Raw genomic sequence first — 20,019 nt, 5'->3', positions numbered from 1 at the left:
AGATCGTGTGTACTCTTTACTCAGTTTCTCCCAGTGAATATCCCAGATGTGATTTTGCAAGATGTCACTTACAAAACTACAGTGAAAAATCACATCCAGGATATTGTGACTGATATGTGCAAGACACAGACCAGGGATCTCTCATGTTGCACTTACATAGCCACATGCACTTCTCTCCATCCCCAACCCTCTCCTTAACCCCTGGCAACCACTCATCTGTTCTACATTTCTATAATTTTGCCATTTCAAGAATGTTACATAAATGGAATCATATAGTATATAACCTTTTTGGATTGGCCTTCTCACTCTGCATAATTCTCTGGAGATTAAAGTGTGTGGATGTATCAACGGTTTGTTTCTTTGTATTGATGAGTAGTATTCCATGCTATGGAGACACCAGAGTTTGTTTCATCATTCATCCATTTAAGGACATCTGAGTTGTTTTCTATTTTTGTCTACTACAAATAACACCACTATAAATATTCGTGTACAGATTTCTGTGTGAACATAAATTCATTTCTCTGGGATAAATGCCCAACTGTCGGGTTGTACAGTAGTTAATTGTTGCATTTTTTCAAAAATTGCCAAACCATTTCTCAAAGTGGTTGCGGCATTTTACATTCCCACCAGCAATGTATGGCAGCTCTAGCTGCTCTGTATCCTCACCAACTTTTGTTATAGTCAGTATTTTTTTATTTCATCCATTCTAGTATGTGTGTAGTGTTATTTCATCATGGTTTTAATTTGCATTCCCCTAACAACGCAAATTAGGGAATTTGCATTTGTTCCTCCTTAGATCTATGATCCGTTTTGATTTCTTTTATATAAGATCTATGATTTCTTTTATATAAGATGTGAAAGCTGGGCATAGTGGCTAACACCTGTAATCCCAGCCCTTTAGGAGGCCAAGCAAGGCAACTGCTTGAACCCAGGGGTTCAAGACCAGCCTGGGCAGTATGGTGAAACCTTCTCTCTACAAAAAAAAAAAAAAAAAAAATACAAAAATTGGCTGGTCATTGTGGCACATGCCTGCAGTCCCAGTTACTCGGCAGGCTGAAGGAGAAGGATCACTTGAGCCTGGGAGGTCAAGGCTGCGGTGAGCCATGATCACACCACTGCACTCCAGGCTAGGCCAGAGTGAGACCCTGTCTCAAAAAAAAAAAAAAGTGAGGTTTAGGAAACATTTACTTTTTCGCACAGGGATATCCAATTGTTCCAACACTATGTATTGAAAAGACTACCCTTTCTTTACTGAATTGCATTTGCACATTTCCTTTATAAAATATCAGCTGAGACTTATGCTTCCAGGGAAATTGAGAAGACGTACTTATCCCTATTCCTGTCTCCAAGTATTAGAAACTAAAAACTTGGAACATTATATATAAAACAAACATAAGAACACTCCGAAAGGTATAGAGAACAGACCAGTTAAGAACCTCAAAGCCCAGGGAACAACACAGGAGTGAGTTCTTAGGCTTTCTTTTTCTTTCATATATTCCAGACTTGAAGCTTAAGAAGCCAGGAACCTGGAAATGCCAAAAGGCACAGATAATTTAAAAAGGCCCAACAAAAACCAGCTCTCTATGTGAAGGACCAGGAAAGGAACAGCTGAGCAAGACAGAAAACTTTACGATGATAACCACTCAACTAGCCAAATACCACAGAAAAAACTGGGGCCCCAACCACCTTAACAGCAGTAAGGGCTTAGTAGGAAGCCCAGGCTTTCACACTCATGAGGCTGTGCCGATGTGCCCCAACACCCCTAGTGGGGTGAAGCCAGAAAAGGCAAATTAGAGGGCCCAGAAGTTTACCCCACTAACCAGTAATGAGTCTTCTTTTTCCTCTTCATTCTCCTACTCTCCCCACTGACCCAGTGTCAGTGGACACCATATGAGAAGCCAGAAGGCAGGAAAAAGAAAACAGAAAAACACAGGCAAAAAATAACAAACAGAAAAAAACTAAAATAAAATGGAAAACTTAAGTACTAACATTAACTACATTAAATGTAAATGATCTAAATATATGCATACCAATAAAAGGCTGACATTGGCAGAGTAGATTCAAAAAACATGACCCAGCTATATGTTATCTATAAAAAACTCACTCCAAATATAATGATATAGGCAGGCTGAAAGTAAAAGAATGGAAAAAGATATAATAAAACGAAAGCAGGAATATTTATGTTATTATCAGATAAAACAGACTTAAGAACAAAGAAAATTACCAGACAAAAAAGGACATTATATAAAGGATCAATTACCAAGAAGACTTAGCAGTCCTAAATATGTACGCACCAAATAATAAAGCTTCAAAATATGTGATGTAAAAACTGTGAGAACCTAAAGAATAGAAAAACATACAACTGGAGACATCAACACACCTCTTTTAACAACTGTTAGAATAACTAGACAAGTAATCACCAAGGATACGGAAGAACTCAGCATCAACCAAGAGAATCTAATAGACATTTGCTGAACATGTTGAACACTTACCAACAATACAATATATATTCTTTTCAAGTGCCCATGAAACCTATACCAAGATAGGCCATATCATTGGCCATCAAACAAACCTCAACAAATGTAAAGGAACCGAATTCACACAGTGTGTGTTCTCTGAGCACAATGGAGTCATGCTAGAAATCAATAAAGAACAACAGGAAAATCTCAACAATTAGAAAGTAAACAATGTATTTCTAGATAATCTACAAGTCAGAGGAAATTTCAAGGAAAATCAAAAAAGACATTTAAGTAAACCAAAATGGAAACACTTAGAATCTGAGCTATTCCATCAGGAAGAAAAAAAAGAAAACACAATGTATCAAAATCTGTGGGATACAGCTACAGCAGTGCTGACAGAAAAACTTGTAACACCAAATGCATACAGCAGAAAAGATGAAAAGTCTCAAATTAATAATCTAGGCATTTCTTTTCAAGAATATAAAAAAGAAGAGCAAAATAAAACCAAAGCAAACACAAGAAGGGAAATAGTAAATAGAAATGAAAGAAACTGAAAACAGAAAAACGAGAGTTCCTGGGTAAATGAAGGATGGCAAAATCATCTGGCCATCATTCTGTCTTCTTAATTGTCCAGTGTCTCTCCAGGACACTGGAGGATTTTTTTTTTTTTTTTTTTAAAGACATTTGAGTCTTGCTCTGCCACCCAGGCTGGAATACAGTGGTGCAATCTCGGTTCATTGCAACCTCCAGAACACTGGAGTCTTTCTAGCAGGCATTTCTAGCTAGTGCAACCGAAGTGGATGATATGGGGATTAGACTACCTGTTCATGTAACTACCTTGTGCTCTCTGGTCCTGCTCAGTCTTCAATCCCAGATGCACTATTTCCATTTTATGACAGTCTACTGCTAGTACTTCAATTTTTTTACTTGATAAGTCTGATAGAATCCTATTTATAAAGTGAAGTCTCAGATCCATAGTCATTTGGTGCCTCAAGGCCAAGCAATCTGTCTCTACCAGAACCCAGAATCATGTCAGAAGCTGGTTTTCTTTTTCTTTTGAGATGGAGTCACCCAGGCTGGAGTGCAGTGGCATGATCTCGGCTCACTGCCAGCTCCACCTCCAGGTTCACGCCATTCTCCTGCCTCAGTCTCCTGAGTAGCTGGGACTTACGCCCGGCTAATTTTTTGTATTTTTAGTAAAGACGGGGTTTCACTGTGTTAGCCAGGATGGTCTCCATCTCCTGACATCGTGATCCGCCCACCTTGGCCTCCCAAAGTGCTGGGATTACAGGCTTGAGCCACCGCACCTGGCCCAGAAGCTGTTTTTCAAAAGGCATTTAATTCCATGCCGTGGACAGCATGACCCTGATCCATAATCCCATTACAGGGCCCGTGTTAGGCTTTCCATAAGCAACATACTACATCTTGTCTCACTACTGACATCTCCAACATCATAAGGTCTTCCAGATCATATGACTCTAGCAGGAGGACTGCTTACAACACAGCCTGAACCTACTGCAGAGTCCTTTCCTGCACTGTGTCTCACTCACGCAAAGTTAACAACCTTCTGTGTCATATATTGGGTGTAATATATGTGCCAGATCAATATTCCTAGATGAGCAATTTATTACTTCTAGAAATACAAAGAGGCCTACCACGCATGCGCTTCAGTTTCTGTGGTGAGGGATTCAAGATTTGAGCAATGATTTTTACTCTGGAGGGTATATCCTAGCATACCCATGGCCATTAGATCCCTAAAAATATCACTCAAGCTGTCTACATTGGACTCCTAAAATCTTCACTGAAAATTCAGGCAGGTCCCTAAATCTTCGTAGCATTTATCTTCCACCCTTGGGAGCACACATGTCTTTTACCAAGGCCTCCATTATATGAGCCACCTGTTGCTTGTTCTGCTGATCAGCATAAAGTTATTAATGTAATGATCAGTATGAAATTCTGTGGGATGAAAAAACAGTACAGATCTCTTTGGACTACATTCTTATGAAAGGTAGAAGAGGGCTGGGTGTGGTGGCTAACGCCTGTAATCCCAGCACTATGGGAGGCTGAGACAGGAGGATCACCTGAGGTCAAGAGTTCGAGACCAGCCTGGCTAACACAGTGAAACCCCGTCTCTACTAAAAATACAAAAAAATTACCCGAGTATGGTGGCACATGCCTGTAGTACCAGCTACTCAGAAGGCTGAGGCAGGAGAATTGCTTGAACCCAGGGAGCAGAGGTCCCAGTGAGCCAAGATCACATCACTGCACTCCAGCCTCAGCAACAGAGCAAGACTCCATCTCAAAAAAAAAAAAAAAGGTAGGAGAGTTAACATAGCCCTGAGGCAAAACCTTAAGTAAATATTGTCTGCCCCATATGAATACAACTGTTTGACCTTTTCTGATTGAAATGGAAAAGCATGCATTTGCCATATCAATTGCTATATACCATGCTACTGCTCTAACAATGGCACCTGTCTAGCAAAGCATCTGTGTTCAGGGCTACTATTCAATTAACTCTGCCGTAGTCTACAGTCCTTTGGATCTTTAATGGTAGCAATAATCTGTCACCCTCCTCCCATTCCACAGAATGTGGTCTTGTTTTATTATTATTATTATTATTATTACCATCTTGGCTGGGAGAAAGGAGACAGTTTTAGGCATTTCTACTTGTCCTTCCTCACTGTGATAACTCTTACTCCACCAGACAAGCATCCAGTGTAGGAGTTACTCCAACTGCCAGGTATATCAATTCCAATTATATACCCAGGGCCTGGGGAATGGCTATTGGGTAGGTTTCTAAACCCGGAGGGCCCATTGTGAGCCAGACTCTAACCAGGATTCCATCTATTACCTGGTCCCTAGAAGCTTCCACTCTAATAGGGGTGCCATTAGATATTTTGGTGCTCTAGGTATCAATGTGAACTTAGAATCTATGTCCAATAATCCTGAGTGTTCTATTTTCACACGTTTCCCAAAAAAGTGTCCCCAAGTCTAGAAATCATTGATGATCTACAGTCTTATATTTTATCCCCTTTGATCAAGCACCTCACCTCAAAATCCAATATCTGATCAGACTGGCCAATCCCCTTGCTTATGCCAATATATGCTAATTCTTAGAGCTCTTTCTGTGTATTATCTCTCTCCTTCCTTATCTGACCCAGGCACTTTTCCAGTTGGGTTACACTGGGATTTAATCTTAGTTGAATGCCTATTGGCCAGGAAAGGGGGTGAGGAAAGCTACTGAGGAGAGAAACGGTTGCCTTGAAGGTGGGAGGGCTTCCGCAGTACCTTCCAACACAGGAGAAGAGTAGGCCAACTCTGTGAACTTGAAGAGCTCATGGGAATCCATGCAGAAGTTACTTACTACATATTCCAGAGTCTCAGATTTCCCTAACCTGGGCCCTGATTTTGGCATAGCAGATGTGCCTTGACTGACCTTTTATACATCTCTGGGGCTCTGCAGCTCTATAAGATGTTCTATTTGCCACTCCTTAGGTCTGATCTCCCACTGCAGCTTCACTAGCAGAGTAGTTCTCCCATTTATGCTGTAACTGCTTGCTAATGGATATATATTTTTTACTATCCTTTCAGCAGCGTGTTAATACAACTTAGCAGTAGCTAGTGCAGTGAACTATCTTTGAAGGCATTATTGGCCCGTATTTTTCAAATGCCTGCATAAACACACCTGCAAAAGCACTGCCCTCAACTGGGAAGTTTTTCCAAATCATGTCAGATGAAACCTTTAAAAATAGGACTACCGCTATGTGCCAGGTACTATCCACACCACATAGGAAGGCGTCTCTGACAGCTGGATGGTGAATATGCCAACTCAGTGTCCCATCTCACTGCCCATTATCTCAGACCATTCCTGACATTGCCTGTATTAGTTTGGGTCCTCCAGAAGCCAAAACCAAGAAAGAATTAGATGCACAACATATTTACAGGGAAAATGTCTGTGAGGAAAACTGAGAGGGAGCCACGGGAGCCTGGGAGAGTCATCACACCATGATGAAGAACTAGATGCTTAGTAGGGAAGAGAAGGAAAGAGAGTTGGGTAAGAAAAGTCTCAGGCTATCTCTGGTGCAGTTCTAAGAAATTTTCAGGAAGACAAATGGAGAACCTTTGAGGCCTGTCTTGCAGAAACATAACTGCCTTAAAATCCTTACCATGCTTACTCATTGGCTTGGGAGCAACTTGTTGGGAAGAATGGCTTCATACAAATATAGCAGAATTCACAATACAGCACAGCTGGGCTATCAGTCAACTGTGCCCCTGTGGTGGGAAATCTGAGAAGCACATTTTTATGGTTGCATAGGTACAGTCCATGAGTCAGGAACTGGAATACTACTGCAGCAGCATACCACCACCTAACCTGGCATTCTCCCTAGAATAAAACGCTGCACTAGTAGTGCTGTTCCCCCTCTGCTCCCAGGCTGTCTAGCCACCCTACTCACACAGACCCATTCCTAATCTCAAGACCATTATTTCACTATTTTATAAATTTACTCCCATAAGATTCCTAGATTACCCAAGACTTTTCCCAAATTTTAACATTTCCTCAGCTTATACTGGATGTAAAAATACCCTGAATTTAATTAGTTCCTATGCTTAAAGATTCCACTGTTTGGTTTTGTTTTGTTTTCTCATGAAAGTTCACCTGAAATCTTTTAGGTGACCTGGAATAAATGGCTGAATGATATTTTGAAGTATTGACGTTTCTTCTCTATTCTGCCCTCACCAAAATTTTTCATTTAAAACACTAGAAGATCTCTTCCCTCCCCTCCCTGCACAACTAAGCATGAAACAATCACTGCAGAACCCAAAACATAAGTTGCAAATATTAGACTACTGGGCTAAAATAAAATGCCTTTCATCTACACAGAGGAAGGAGTCAGATATAGATTTGGTGAGTGAATGTTTCAACTCATGAAAACTAGACAAATGACACTACAGGCTGGAGATGAAGAGAAGGCAGGACCACAATGCAGTCTTAAGTCTTTAATGTAGTGAGGGTGGGTCATTAGCCCCTACCGAAATTATAGAACAGAAATAAGTTACAGTATTGCAACTAATGTTCAGTGATGTATCAGTAAAGTCTTACTTTTATTATCTATTTAACATAACAGATTGAACACATATTCATCACAAATTCTTAAACAAAAATTAAAAGATTTAGAACAAATATTTAGAACATTCAATTCAGTGGCAGTCTTCATTCCTCCATGGTTCTAGAACAGCAAAATAAACTGAGTTTGTATCCAGTGCTAGACTCTTATTTTAAAACTAATAAATAGTGGTATACCTAATAACTTAAAACAGACTACTACGCCAAGTTGTGTAAGTCACATAAATATAAACATACATTGAAGCAAACCTAAAATCCTCATTCACATTCACTACAAAACTTCATGCAGCATAAATTATAGTATAAACAGTGTAAATATGTCTCATTTTGCAATGGACTTCAGTTGCATAAGTTAAAACTTGAAGCTTCACCCAAGGATTTAGCAGCCTGAAATTTACCCAGCATAATATAAAGAAGTTGTGTTACCCTCCATGCAAGGAAACTTGAGAGCCCACACGGCAAAAAAAATCTAGGCCATTTCCCCAAGCAATGTGTCCTTCCATCTGGAAACAGGTGGATTTGATAAATAGTCACTAGAAGATCATGTTACCACAAATTCTACACTGTTGTAGCCTCCTGAAGTAATTAAGTTATAACTATTAGAGAAAGAAACAAAACTATGAATTACTTTACAGTCCTCACAACTTGTACTATTTCATGAGAATTTTGTATATTAACACTTTGTAATACCTTTGTAAATAATTGGAAGCCCACCCTCTCAATGCCCCCCCAAAACAATGGATGTCATCACTGTAATCATCCTGGATAAAAAAGCACCTGCCACTCCAGGGGAAAGAAGCAACTAGAGTACACAGAATTTGATCATGAACAAGCCTCATTTTGTCTTTCCCTCCTAAGTTTCCAGTTCCACCTAGGCCTTCGATTCAATCCAGAAAGAGAGATCATACCAGCAAAAAAGCAGAAAAACTGGCGGAGGTGAAAGTTGATTACTACTTAACGTTGAGTAGAAAATGAGGACTTATTAAGCAATACTTCTAAATGATTTTCAGAATTCTAACCCTCTCATTCACTGACTTAAAAATAATGTATCTATTACTTAGGGGCCTGGCAAGGTAAAGGACATCTCCTCTGATCTTTGCCCAAAACTTTTCCTAAAATACTCCATATTATAATACAGTCCATTATAATATACCCATATTATAAATGCATATATTTACTAACTTTCCTTAGGATGAAAAGATGGCTTAAATAATCATTAGCTTAGTTTTAACACCCAAAATAATGGTTGCTATGTAAATTCTAAGGTGTTTTCCATAAAATAATAAAGAAGTTTAGAGGAAGCCAAAAATAATTTAAATGAATCCAAGTTTAATTTAAAAGTTACATCTAAAAGAAGAGATGTACAAAGCAGCAGTTGTAGACTCATTAATAACATGGAAAAGCTGGTAATTAGAAAATTCATGTAATCGCATTGATATTCTAATCTAAATTTTATGTATAAAGTTAATTTCAAAGTATGTAGAATAAGTATTAATTCTGAAAATAACACTTGCATGCATATGGTAACAACATTTAACTAAAGGTATTATTAAGTAGCAAAGAAATACTATTAATTTATAAAGAAGGTAGTTTTTCTATTCAACTACTAAAGTCCCAATTCTAATAAAACACATCAAAATTAACAAATAATTATGATTCATTTAATGTTTCATCTTTAGGTTCTTCATAATCTTCTTTGGGAAACATCCAAAGATAGGTTAATCTAAGTTTAAAAATGACAAAATTGAATTCTTGTTAATATAAAATATCATCACCAGTAGTCACTGAAATTTTTTAGCATTTCTAAGGCTATAAAGCAACAGTTAGAAACTCCCTGTACTTAATTGTTTTAATGACTTTTACCTTCTCTAGCTGAACATAGAAAGTTTCCAACACACTCAGTGTGTAACTCATATTTTTCTTTTCAACTCCAACTCCTGCCAATACCCTTGGTGACTTCAACAGTCCCATTTACAAGAAATGTGCCACAGAAACATTGTATCACAGGTCTTCACCTCCAGGCCACTTACTCACAACCAAGGCCATTGCCTAGACAGTCATCACTGGAACCTGTGCTTTACCTCTAGGTGCTGAAACTTTTCAAATGTTCCCAGATGACATATTTTTATGCTCCTACTTTTTAGACCCCTATACTCTCATTAAGCAAGGTCTCTGCCCTCCTTTGAACTCCCAATCCCGTGATCTGCAAGTTTCATCTGTCTCCCTCCTCAGCCCCACAATAATCTCTCTCATTACTCCTGACTCCAAATAATCCCTGTAATCCCTATAATCCCTGACTCCAAAACCGAAAATTCCTCTTTATCCTCAGCATTGCCTGATACTCTGTACTCAGTCCTCTCCTCTCTCTCCATCTTCACATTAAAGTCTTCATCTACATCTACTGTTAGAACTACAGGTGAGCTTTATGCACTGCAGATATCACACTACCTCCCTTACAACACTTCCAATAACTTGCTTAGCATTTTTGCCTGGATACCTCACTATTACCTAAAATTCAACATGCCAAAAGTAAAACTCAGTACCTTCATGAAATGAGTCCTTTCTCCTGACTTCCTTATTTCTTATTCAGTCTCTAAACTCAGTATCATCTTATCCCCACACCTGATCATTTGTCTTCTCTCTGCACCCTCTGCAACCCTCATTTAAGTGCATTTTACTTTTCACTTGGATGCTATTACAATCCCCAGATTTTCTTTTTCACCTCCTATTTCACCTCCATTCCAAATATTTCCACAAATGACATCATATTCTTTCTAAAATGCAAATCTGATAGCTCCACTGCTTTAAAATGTTCTTTATATTCATAAAGAAACAAGATATTTGCATACCCTTATTACCTTCCTATGAAATACTTATTAATTACAAAAGGAAAAATAGTAACTATAAATGGATAACAACTTAACCAAGAGCTCAAAGTTAACATCATCAATAAGGGATCAGTGAAGATCACATAACTCAAGATGCGATCCTTTGGAAAGTTACATTACATATACGTTCCAGCCAAAAAATGCATAACATGAATCAAATCCTAAGTAGGCATCAGTAAGTCTTGAGAAATAGCCTGAAAAAATGACTGGCCTGTATTCTTCAAAAATATCAATATCAAAAAAGACAAAGAAAGCCTGAAAAACTGCTACAGATTACAGAAGACCAAAGAGACACGACAACTAAACACAATACATGATCCTGAACTGTATATCTAGTATCAAAATTTAAAAAAAATTCCTATTAAAGACACTATTGGGGGAAATAGGAAAAAAGTGAAATGTAGGTTATAAATTATGTTTCATATTGACGTTCAATTTCCTGAATTTGATAACTGTAGTGTGGTTATACAAAAAGATACCCCTGCTCTTAGGTTACACACACTGAAGTATTTATACACAGACAGAAGAAGAATGAGCAAGCAAACGTGGCAAGATGTTAAAAAACAGCATATCTTAGTAAAGAGTATATTGGAGTGCTTTGTATTGGCCTAATAATCTTTCTGTAGATTTGAAATCATTTAGAATAAAAGATTAAGAAAATGGTCCATTTCTTCATTCCCTACTGAATGAAGTACAAATCCTCTGCCCAAAATTCAAGTTAGACTCTTAGAAATACTATCTCAGTATACTTTTATAACTTTCTTAGGTTACTGTGTCAAACAATCTTTAATCAAAGTGTACATTCCCTACACGTACACTCCCTAAACGTTTTCTTGACTCCATGAATTTGCTCATGTCCATGTCTAAAATATACTCTCAGCTGGACACAGTGGCTCATGTCTGCAGTTCCAACACTTTGGAAAGCTGAGGCAGCAGGATTACTTGAGGCTAGGAGTTCGAGACCAACCTGGGCAACATAGCTAGATCCCCAACTGTACAAAATAAAAATTTAACTAGCCAGGCATGGTGGTGCGTACTTGTAGTCCTATCTACCTGGGAGGGAATGCTGAAGTGGGAGGATCACTTGAGCCCAGGAGTTAGAAGCAGTAGTGAGCTATGATGGAGTGACTATACTCCAGGCTGGGTAGAGAGTGAAACCATGTCTCTTTAAAATAAAAAAATTTAAAAAAGGATAACTGTGTGTAGATTTCAGTAGATCAGTAGAGGTGACCAAAAAGAAAGTAATAGTAGACAGCCTAAAGAAAATCAGAGGTACATGACCAGAGGTCAATGGTAGGGTGGAGATTTAAGGGTAATATACCCAGGAAGAGTAACTGAAGCTATAGAAATCTGTGAGTTATCTCAGAGTGAATATGTAGAGAATGGGGCCAACAATTACTTATAGGACAGCATTTGTTATTAGGTGGTAGCAAAGGTAAATATGGTAAGTGAGGCAGGACAAGGGCCATAACACAGCCTGCAGTGCAGGACACTAAGAAATAAAAAGGAGCAGTAGTAAGATAGCATGAAATATGACAATATATTCAAAGGAAAAGAGAACTAAGTAGAGGTATAAACAAAAAGCAGAAGATTCTGTCCTCAGAGGGTACAATAGAAAAAAAGAAAGAAGAAGAAGAAGGAAAAACATGGAGCATAATAGCATGACGGACATGGGGCCCAAATGAAGTTTTAAAGGTCAGTAAGTATTTTAATGAGCGCCTACTATATGCCAAACATTGGATTTAAGAAAGGAAATAGGCTGGAATTAGCAATAGTTGGTTATACACTAAGGTTTGGAGAAGGGAGAATATAGAAGGGAAGGGAAAAAAATCTATACTCTATAATTATTACCTAAATAGATTCTTACCAGAAGATAAGAAGATTCATCTTGTATAATTTGAGCCTGCAAACAACATAAAAAATAAGGAAAATTTAAGTTGGCATCTAGCACTGGTTTTCCCATTAATAAATACATATTATGGAATACAAGTTATAATACATTTTTAAACATAATTATGAGTTTTATAAAGAAGTTCTGTAACCTAGTTTAACACTGTAATGTAAAATAATGAGCTTGTTTGGAAGAGGCTATTTATGGAAAACATAGCATATCATTTTAAGTTGTTAAATAATCCTTACAAGATTACATTTAAGATAAGGCCTCTTGTTGAGGCAGAAAAGAACCCAACAAGCTCAAAGTTATGCAGTGATCTGAACTAGCACTCAGAAGTATGTCCAGGTTTTGTGCACTCTGCTCTGCCTATTCAAACATCCTTTTCACTTAAGCTACCTCTGAGTACTTTTCTTTTTCCTATCCACCCCCCACCTCATTCTCCTCCTTTCTGGATAAGAAAAGTGAAACACATTATCACTAATCTGCCATTATTGCAAACAATTCATGCTACCACTGATGCAATATTATATGACCCATAAGTTTCCACTGCTTGCAAAATGGCATTCTGTTTTCATGATTATCTTATGAAAATATTCTTCATGAAATTAAATATTCCGGTTTTACTGACTATGAAACAGAAGTTGCCATAGAATGACTGTACTAAGAACTCACAGAAACATTCATGATAGCATGTGCAGAAAGAAAGACGTGTTAAGGAAAGAAATGTATGTCAAGGAAAGAAAATAACTTGTGATTTATCAATTCACATGGCATTATTAGTTATATGAATTTTATCCAACTTAATTTTTTGAAAATCCGGAACTACAAATTATTTTAATAAACACACCAGACTACATCTAATTTTGCTCTGACCACGATATCAACTCAATAGTGATGCAGCTTTAGAGCACGGTTTAATTCACAAGTTGTTTTCCAGGAATGAAATAATGACATCAAGGCCATAACTCAAGGGCAGATTTTGTTAAATGCATTAAGCAAGACTGTAGCTTCCATGGATAGGAAATGACTTCACCAAGTGACACAATGTAAAATTTTATATTGCAGTTAAAATGTTTTTCTTCATCAATACTGATGAGTTTTGTAATTTCTATTTTTTAATTGCCATTAAGATTCACATTTAACAGAAAAGTATGTTCCCTTTGCTAAGTAAATTCCAGTCATTCCTTCTACATTCCTCCACTCACTCCTATACCTGTGCTCTCTGCACTCACTGCTTCTAGGTACTCTGTACTTCTAATTATGATGAACAGTGATAATATGCTAGTCTCATTTCTATAGTTCTGTATATTGAATGTGACAATTAAGAAAACTGCTGATCTCATGCAATCCCAGGATAACTAAACTGTTACAGAGGCCACTCTTGTTAACACAATAAAAATTATGTTAACTTACTTTCACTAGATAACCTTTGGCATTTCAGCCTGTGTCTATATTTTTCATTTTCTTCAAGCATTCTTGAAATGACTTTGTATACTCTATTCCATACTAAAACCTTAAAAAGATAAGCACAGTAAAAGAATGCTGAGCAGAAAAGTAGGAATATATTTTCATGGAGGCAACCGGGAATGACTCAACTGTGTTGTATGTCAATTGATATCATTAAAGGCTATATCAGCATTTAGAGAACTAAAACCTAAGTGTAATTGTTTACCCACAATCACTGAAATATCTGTTCTCTTCTTTGAAATTCCTGGAATTTCCTTCCTGTAGTATTTAAATTAACAGTCCTGGATGAAGTTGCCTTTCAAAGGCAATGACTATAAAGTCCAACCTAATTGATTCTAACACATTCCATTCTGAAAGGCAATTTTAAAAAACTGTGAATTTATATTCCAATGATTAAACCATTGGGAAATGATTTTATTTTTAAATGTATTTTATTCCAGTTAAGAACTAAGTATTTCTCCTAGGACACACCAAAGCAATAGGACTAGAGAACGTAAATATACTGGAAGAGAAAGAACAAGGATTTTAGAATCAAACAAATAGATCTAGGCTCAAATTCTGGCTTTGCCATTTTCCAGTTGCCTGACAATGGGAGAGTATTTTAATCTCATCTAGGAATAACTTCATACACTGGATTATAAGAATTAAGGAAAAAATATTTAATACATATGTAAAGCACCTACCCCAGTATCTGGCACACAGTAATTAAAAGGAAGTATTGGTTATTGCTCTTTTCTCCTCACCTAAAAGGAACTGGTTCTCAGAAGAAACATCTCTTAGTACAGTAGGAAAATTAGATGCTCACTCAAAATACATTTGGTACAAGAGTTATTAACCGCTAATGCTATTTTATACCATACACAGATATCAAACAACTCAAAGCTCAGAAACAACACAATGTTATGTGTCACTATCAACCAATAATTTCTTTAAACTGAATATAAATGATGCTGTGAAGTATAAACATACAGTGGCAATCAAAGATTTGCAGAGCATCTGATTTCGAATATGTTCAAAACACTCAAGTTACCATGGACATTTGGACAACTAGCAGCGAGAACAGTTCAGCAGCAGTGGATCATCCTTCTCAGATTGCCTGGTAGAAACCTATTACATATTCCTTGTCTTTAAAAAGACCACTATAGATACATTATTCTTTTCTATGAAATCTGTGATTTTCTTCTTATACTACGTTATCTGTCACAGTTTATTATCTTCTATGGAACATATATCATGCTTTGAAAAATCCTCCAATGGGGTTACATTTTGATTAAAATGTGTTTTATACCTTCACTGGTATAACACTGGAAGGGCAATTCTTTATGGTTAATAAATATTTCCAAACCCAGTTCCATTTCTGCTGAATTACTTCCATTTCTCATTTCAGAAAATTAAATTATTCAAAAGATGGAACTATTTTCACTGTCTTGAATATGTTTACACATTTGTATTTAGAGAGGATGATCTAAAATTCAAATATTGCTCATTCTCCTTCATAGCAATATACCTTTTTCTTTTTCTTCATTATTTTGGAAGCTTCATTCAATGGTATGGGAAAATCAAACTTTTTAGCTGCATCCTTCTGGATTAAACCTAATATTTAAGAAGAAAGTGAAAAGGTCAACATATGTAAGGATTTACTATTTGAAAATAGAGACCATATAAATGTTTCCTGAGGTCTCTTTAAGGATTTTTATACTTGTTGGTATATTTCTGATCACCAGGTAATACTGGTTTACCAGTTCACTAACAACATGTTGAAAACAACCAAGAAAACTAGACATAATCTGGCAAGTACCTAGCAAATCATCCAGCTAGTTCAGTCTTCCTTTTCTGCTTTGTAAGGCTAATCCCAAAAAGACCAACAACAGAATGAACAAATACCAGATAACACATCTTGCCCCAGTGTATCTCTACAGTCTCCATTCTTCTCAGTGCAACTCCAGACAGACACTACACTTCCAACTACACAATACTACACAATACCTTGTGGTTCCTCAAATATATCTAATTCCTAAGACTTTCAGCACACACACACACACACACACACACACACACCCCCACACACCTCCCAGGCAAATTTCTACCTGTTCTTCAAGACTCAGCTCACACGTACCTCTTCTCTACAGCCTTCCCTCAAGCACACGCAGCTCAACACCCAGCACTGGCTCCCAGAACACCTTCTTCACAGCACTCAGCCCACCTTTTTATCACGTGTTTCCTCCACTAGGCTCTGACCTCCTGGAGGGCAATGGCCATGTGTGTCTTACTCAACTTTCCACTCACACTACCACACACACAGTAGTATAATAAGGGTTATCCAGAGTGAACGGGCTTCCTGAACTCTCACTAAACCATGCTGCCTTCCCAAATGTTAACTGTTAGAAGAAAACCCAAGGGTTTGTTTTTCCAAAGACAAAATTATAAAATAATGAGCATGTGTTCCCCGAAAGTCTTTATATTGGCTCTCATTTTGTCTAGAATATTCCCTCACCTCAACTCTTCCCCACCTTGTTCCTGCCCTACCACTGCTCTATATCTCACTTTCTTCTACTCATTCAATACTTAGCTTTCCAGGGAGCATTCTCTGATCTGACAAAGCACCCTCTGCTCAGGTATCATAGGATTTATCACACTGTTTACTTGAGGAGTGTGTTTTATTCTTCACTGGAGATCCAGTATCCAATTCTACAGATATCGGCTATACAATAAGTATTCCATTTATTGAATAAACTAGAATATGCTCTAAAATGGCATTTCTCAATTTGTGAGATACATGCCACTGATTTGGAGCAGGTCACAGACATACAGACATAGCACTAAGGAATATTAACTTGTGGTGAGAAACTCATTCCCTTTCCAGTTTTTTTCAATCTTCTGATTACATTCGGGAGAAAGTCTAAGTTTGGTACCAGTATGTCATCAAGCCTTCTCTAAGACTTGTTCGTCTCCCTTTGTGACCACAGACAACTCTCAGCAGACAACCTACTTAGCTAGAATTTAATAATACTGTTTTGCCTTTATTATATTTGTTTCTAATTAATTTCTATTTATAGCAAATGGTACAGGTTTTCCACTGAAGTAATGATTTAAAGTGTCCTAAAAAGAAATTTAATTAAAAGGGAAAATGTACCTATTTAAATAAATATATTAAGTAAACAACAGTACAGATGATATGTAGGTATGGCATAGAAAAATAAAAATAAGTTTGGGAAACTCTGCTCTCCATATACCCATATCTATCATTCCCTCTAAATGCCTACAACCTTTGGAATACAATATTTGCATCATTCCCAAATGCTTCTTGTTTGTAAGTCTTACCCAACATAAACCTATACTCCTTGAGAAAGCACAGGAGTCATCAAGTCTACCCGTAATTACTTGGGGATCTAAAACAGAACAAGTACAGAAGATATGAAAAAGAAAAAAGACATATTTCTTAACTCATTTTGTGTATTGTACTGAGACTAGCTCCAGTGTATTTCATGGATTTTGTCCTGACTTACGTTTCAAATCTTTCTCTAGTCCTCTTTCCACCTACTCTGACCCAGTTCTTCCTAATCGCTGCCCATCACTGATCCATACTCAGCGCTTTGTTCACATGTTTTCCCTACCTAATTCTATCTCAGCCCCATGTGTAAATCTCATGGAGCTTCCACCACCATAAAGCCTTCCCTGATTCTCTCATTCCCCAAATCATTCACCACTTCCAAAGTATTCATTTGTACTTCCGCACGTTCCGTACATTCATCATCTTCCATTATGTATAAATTATAAATGTAACTTTCAAGTTCTGTAAGGACAGGGAACTGGCCTGATTTATTAGTCTTATTTGAAATGTTAGAAGAGTTGATTTGCCTACTCCTGAATCTCTAAACTTCAGTACATTTTCCAAACAGATTAGTTTATCTTTCAGAAGTGCAGCTGTCTCTGATAACTTTATTCCACCCCACCATTCAAAAATCTTCAGTGACTATAAAAATGACAGTCTCCAAGGTATTCCATAATGTGGTCCAAAACTTTTCATTCATTCAATAAACAGTACATGTCCACTGTGTGCTAGACATGCTAATCACCATCTTCCCTTCAAGCCTCTCTGTTCAATGTGCCAGCATTTACTGGGCACTTATTCTGTGCCAAACACTGTGCTAGGCACTCTGCATGTATTACTTCATTTAACCTTCACAGCAACCCTTTAAGGTAGGAACCATTACCCCCATTTTACAGATAAGGACACTGAGAATAATAGTGGTTAACTAACTTGGCCAATATTATCCTGCTGATAAATGACAGAATCAAGGATTATGTCTTTCTGACTTCAAAGCCAATGCTCCTGATAACCTCTACTGTCCCATTAGTGATTTCTCTATTCATGTCCCCTGATTTTCTGCATCTATGCCTCTTCTTTCCTTGAACTTGACTATCAAAGCTATTCTCAGCTCACTCTTACAACACTCGTATCTACTAGTTTATATTCCCATTATTCATTAATAAGTCCCTTGAGAGCAGACTACTTGTCTGACACATCTGTGTCACTAACACCTGACCTAGTGCCCACAACATGATAAGTTTTAAGTAAATGTTACTGAAAAAATAATTCATTTTTCCCCCATAGAGGGTGACACATTTAATTAATGTCTACTTAATATTAACATTAAGGGCTGGGTGTGGTGGTTCATACCTGTAATCCCAGCACTTTGGGAGGCCAAGCTGGGTGGATCACCTGAGGTCAAGAGTTCAAGACCAGCCTGGCCAACATGGTGGAATCCCGTCTCTACTAAAAATACAAAATTAGCCGGGCAAGGTGGCACATGTCTGTGGTCCCAGCTACTTGGGAGGCTGAGTCAGGAGAATCACTTGAACCTGGGAGGCAGAGGTTGCAGTGAGCTGAGATCACACCACTGCACTTCATCCTGGGAGACAGTGCGAGACACTGTCTCAAAACAAAAACAAACATTAAGTACACCCAAGACTGAGTAAAACCTAAGCACTTAAGCACTTTCTGGCTTGGTTTAAATATAAGTCTATCCCAGGACCCCCTTCCCTTGACTATATCCTTGGCTTCGCAAGCACAGCAGGGTGGTCACTGATGTTATAGCTCCATTATCCATCCAGTTGCCCAGCACAGAGACTTCAGACTCGACCACAATTCTTCCTTCTCTCTTTCAATAAGCTATGTCCATTCTGCCTACACTGCCAATGCCTTAGTTCAGGCCTTCACTCTTTCCACTGGACTACTGTAACTGCCTCGTAACTGTTCTCTGGCCTCCAATCTTTCCCACCCCACAATTCCTTTGTGGCAGGGGTAACATGATCAGATCCAGAGGAAGGAGAACTAAGAGGCGGGAGTGGCTGGACCGAGAAGAAGCTCCAAAACACTTCCCAAAGCCAAACCTGCACCAAAAAAAGATCATGGTTACTGTTTGGTGGTCTGCCGCCAGTCAGATCCACTACAGCTTTCTGAATCCCGGCAAAACCATTACATCTGAGAAGCATGCTCAGCAAATTGACGATATGCACCAAAAACTGCAATGCCTGGAGGCAGCACTGGTCAACAGTAAGGGCCCAATTCTCCACGATGACGACAGACCATACACTGCACAACCAACGCTTCAAAAGTTGCACAAATTGGGCCACACAGTTTTGCCTCATCCACCATATTCACCTGATCTCTTGCCAACCAACTACCACTGCTTCAGGCATCTGGACAACTTTCCACAACCAGCAGAACACAGAAAATGCTTCCCAAGTGTTCATCAAATCCCAAAGTGTGGACTTTTATACTACAAGAATAAACACTTCTTGTTGGCAAAAATGTGTTGATTGTAATGGTTCCTATTTTGATTAAGAAAGATGTGTTTGAGCCTAGTTATAATGACTTAAAAGTCAAGGTCCAAAACCACAATTACTTTTGCACCAACCTAATAAATTATCAAAGTAAATTTAGTTCTGAAAGAATAGCAAACAAAATATTTACATATTTTTCAACTTGAGTTTTTTTCAGTCTAACCTGCCTCTAAGTCAATCCCCCCTGTACAGCACGGACTAATAAATCTGACCCTATCACTTTTCTTTTCTTTTCTTTTTTTTTTTTTTTGAGACAGAGTCTTGCTTGTCACCCAGGCTAGAGTGTCCACATCTTTTTTTTTTTTTGTAACAGAGTCTTGCTCTGTCACCAAGGCTGGA

At 37.9% G+C, this 20,019-nt stretch overlaps 1 protein-coding gene across 1 annotated transcript in view; it reads right to left on the bottom strand.

The window, feature by feature from the left end:
* Window positions 1–12,355: 12,355 nt before the first annotated feature.
* The window catches only part of LOC105515887 (chromosome unknown open reading frame, human C5orf47), a 12,188-nt gene continuing 4,524 nt past the window's right edge, over window positions 12,356–20,019 (bottom strand). Inside the window, exons 2-5 of the mRNA XM_011947834.1 lie at window positions 17,155–17,173; window positions 15,341–15,426; window positions 13,780–13,879; window positions 12,356–12,375 (exon numbers count right to left, since the gene is read on the bottom strand). Coding sequence (XP_011803224.1) covers window positions 12,356–12,375; window positions 13,780–13,879; window positions 15,341–15,426; window positions 17,155–17,173 — 225 coding nt within the window. The remainder of the gene's footprint in view (window positions 12,376–13,779; window positions 13,880–15,340; window positions 15,427–17,154; window positions 17,174–20,019) is intronic.

The sequence above is a fragment of the Colobus angolensis genome, unplaced genomic scaffold, assembly GCF_000951035.1.
Source record: "Colobus angolensis palliatus isolate OR3802 unplaced genomic scaffold, Cang.pa_1.0 Scaffold27, whole genome shotgun sequence".
NCBI classification, from domain to species: Eukaryota; Metazoa; Chordata; class Mammalia; order Primates; family Cercopithecidae; genus Colobus; species Colobus angolensis.
The sequence above is the reverse complement of the archived record's forward strand: the minus strand, read 5'-3'. Positions and strand labels throughout refer to the sequence as shown.